Source organism: Hyalella azteca, unplaced genomic scaffold (assembly GCF_000764305.2).
Source record: "Hyalella azteca isolate HAZT.00-mixed unplaced genomic scaffold, Hazt_2.0.2 contig11947, whole genome shotgun sequence".
NCBI lineage: Eukaryota > Metazoa > Arthropoda > Malacostraca > Amphipoda > Hyalellidae > Hyalella > Hyalella azteca.
In genome coordinates, this window is record NW_025941921.1 from 385,933 (window position 1) to 389,390 (window position 3,458).

At 37.4% G+C, this 3,458-nt stretch overlaps 1 protein-coding gene across 3 annotated transcripts in view; it reads left to right on the forward strand.

Annotated features, from left to right (window-relative positions):
* Positions 1 to 2,723, forward strand: part of LOC108670595 (F-box only protein 9) — a 9,482-nt gene extending 6,759 nt beyond the window's left edge. Inside the window, exons 11-13 of one of the 3 annotated variants that reach the window (XM_018158061.2) lie at positions 650 to 793; positions 1,545 to 1,751; positions 1,831 to 2,723. In XM_018158061.2, the coding sequence (XP_018013550.1) occupies positions 650 to 793; positions 1,545 to 1,742 (342 nt within the window). In that variant the 3' untranslated portion in view covers positions 1,743 to 1,751; positions 1,831 to 2,723. Of the gene's footprint in view, positions 1 to 649; positions 794 to 1,544 lie in introns of all 3 variants that reach the window. The other 2 variants (XM_018158062.2, XM_018158060.2) reach the window with 2 other exon arrangements.
* Positions 2,724 to 3,458: the final 735 nt, after the last annotated feature.

The window sequence follows — 3,458 nt, forward strand, 5'->3', positions numbered from 1 at the left end:
TCACCCTCTACCAATCACCCTCTACCAATCACCCTCTACCAATCACCCTCTACCAATCATCCTCTACCAATCACCCTCTACCAATCACCCTCTACCAATCACCGTCTACCAATCACCCTCTACCAATCACCCTCTACCAGTCACCCTCTGCCAGTCATCCTCTACCAATCACCCTCTGCCAGCCACCCTCTGCCAGCCACCCTCTACCAGCCACCCTCTACCAGCCACCCTCTACCAGTCACCCTCTACCAATCACCCTCTACCAATCACCCTCTACTAGCACTGGGTTACAAACTTGCCAAACCAAAACGGGACTGAAGGATATCCCTGTAGGGATATTAGTCCGGTAAAGAGCAGGTATATTAAGGATGGTGGGCATGAAAGGCTCGATCAATAAATTACTCGGTTAGACCTGCAGGGTTCAGACGAGCAGACTAGAGTGGGGTGAGCCTTCTCATCTTCGCATCTTGAATTAAGTTGAAAATTAAGTAAAAATATATAGTATATGTAGGAGCCTATGTACATGTAGCGACCTCAGCACATAGGGGCCTATGCCTACTCTATGATAGGCGGGTTTAGCTTTAAAAGCTGTCAGTGATTGGATGTCAGAGTTACGACTATTTTTTATAGTAAAGACTCTGGTGCGCAGGTTCTGGCTGGCCGTTACACGCTGGAAGGCTCTTTGGTTCACCTCCACTTCAGACGCTACAGCAACTCGAAGCGGCCGCTCCAGAGGACTCGCAGAAGAAGAGGTCAAGGCACCACTGACGTCGCTGAGACTCACTTCAACATGGTAGTTAACTTCCAAATAAGTGTTAAAAGGAAATGTTTCTTCCTGTTCTGTGCAAATACGGAAGCCCTAATATTATTTGTTAACTTTGATGCGTTTTGAAGACGAAACCTAATATGTTTCAACTAGAATATTCAATGAAAGTAAATAAATTTTGAGGAGTTTTAACTGATTATGAAAATATCTTCAACACTTTTTCTATACCGTGGAAAATAATAATTCTATCTCATGTATGGAGTCTCTCAATTCTATTGATTATGACACGAATTACGTTTTTCGCGTCGCAGTCTGGAACTATGTTTTTTTCAAAATTTAATGCAATACTTTATTTATGAACTAAACAGTTGCACTATTCGTTTATAAAACTTCTCGTTGATTCATCTCCAACTGTTATTATTTGGTCTCTCGCTTCAGTTTTTATGTATCTTATTTTTCGAATGCATAGATGTTTCAAGTTAATCTCTATTTCATCTCACAATGTTGATGGCTGTCAGTAAATTGTAATACTTTCAAATTGTGGCAATGTTTTCCAAGGACTCGTTCTAAATTGTTCTTGTCTCTGCCATGTTCATTTAATGACCTAATTTTCTATCATCCAAGAGTGACATGTTTTCCGTCAAATGAAGTTCCATCATCCAATCTTGATGATAGTTTTTAATCATTTAATTACCATTATGTCCCTACTTCCCTATGTGACTATCAGTCTAATACATTGCGATCTACTAATTCTGAATATTCATTTTATTCATTGCAGACGTTAGAGCTTTGCAACGCACGTCAGGGAGGGCGCAACTGGTTCCTACAGTGGCGCAGCTACAGCATCAGCAGCGTGCAGTTCAGCGGTGTTATCCAGTCAGCTGATGTTGACGTCACTCAGCTCGACTCCTTCCCTCAGCTCGCCTTCAGCAGGGTTAAGAGCTACACCAGAGAAGCTATGGAACCTCTTAAATGAAAGTATCACATCCTAAGTATTTCAACCATTCAGCAGGGTTAAGAGCTACATTAGAGAAGCTATGGAACCTCTTAAATGAAAGTATCACATCCTAAATCAACCAAGCTCATGAAATGCACAAGAGATTTGAATCCTTGCTACTGACATTCATTTCCATTGTCACTCTCTGTACTATACATTTTATGACCTTATACACTTTATCTTCGTTTGGGATGTCTTACGCGAGCGCTTCAGTTAGGCAACTACTTTTAATCGATTTTGCTTTTCATTTGAATGATTCTTGTGTTATGAGAGGTTTTACAATTGGTATCAAAACTATTTTGGGACTTTTGTAGTTCAAAAGAACGTCTTATGATTTAAATAACACTTTTTCTCTTTTGATCTGTGCGGTCAAAAGAGAAAAAGGCCCAAGATTCGCTTCGGCTTTTCTCTGAGTCTATTGACCGCTTGAACTTCATCTACAAATCATGACGACAAAGTATTATTTCGAGCAGTCATTACTGATGATTTTGTCTATTTTATATTCATGTTCATAACCGTTACTTCAGGTGGACAGCGATATTGCTTTGCGTGTAAATCTGTTAGTTAGCTCGCATGAAGTATATTGTAACACCTTGTACTGGAATTATTTTCAAGAGAAGTTAACAATAATACTAATTCAGACATCGGTTTCAAAGAAGTCCCTGGCGTTCTAAATGACCTTAACCAATAAAATAAGAAGTTTGCAACTTGTTACAATTGCTCATTGTCATATTTTTATTACTTTATTGTTTAATAATTACTTTCATTACTTTATTATTGTTTTATGATTGAGAATTCAAATATTTACCGGAGATATAACGATACGAACATGTACATTTATTACTTAACAAACTTTTTGAAGTCAGAATTTAGCAATCTGTTTGCAGACGATAATGTAGTCTGTGTACAAAAGAAAATTGTGATCTCCTATCAATGTTTTCATTAAATGCAATAAATTTTCTTGTATTTTTTTGTGCATTTCATGGCGCAGTGAATTTTAAATTTCCCTGTGATATAAAGCTACTTAGTTTATGGGGCAAGAATTATTTTATCGCTCTGACTAATTTGAGTTATGAATAAAGATAATTTATATTCTCATATCACTATGTACTTCAGTACTTGGTAAAGGAACTTTTCACAGTAGCTGATGGAGTGAATTTATTAAATACATTTATTTTGTACCCTCAGCCTGGCTAGAAAAAGCAGCCGAATTTAATTTTATCAATGTTCGCAGATGCGTAAGAAATTTTTAAAATGACATAGCAGAAATCTTCATTCGAATCGAAATAGATTTTCACGATGCCGAAATTCAACATTGAAAGCGACGATAATTAATTCCTTGGGCAACTTTCGGGGAGATTAAAGATTTCAGTGAAATAAAGGAAAAATTCGTATAAATCAGTTTTGTAAACAAACGAACATAACAGTTTCAGAAGTTTTTTAGGTGTATTTATTGCAGATAACATGATCCATCCTTCGTTGGCGATGAGCTGTCCAATTCTTCGTATTTTACTACTAAAGTAAGATTTAATGCGGAGAATTTCGAAAACCAATTGTAAATAAAAACAAATAATTAACAGCTCATTCTATTATTCGTCACACAAGGGCTGTCAAGTTTTAACAAGCTACTAATTTATGTTTCATTTCCTTAAACAAGAGAGTCAAGTTTCAACCGTGGTCGAGAGCGGACCCCCC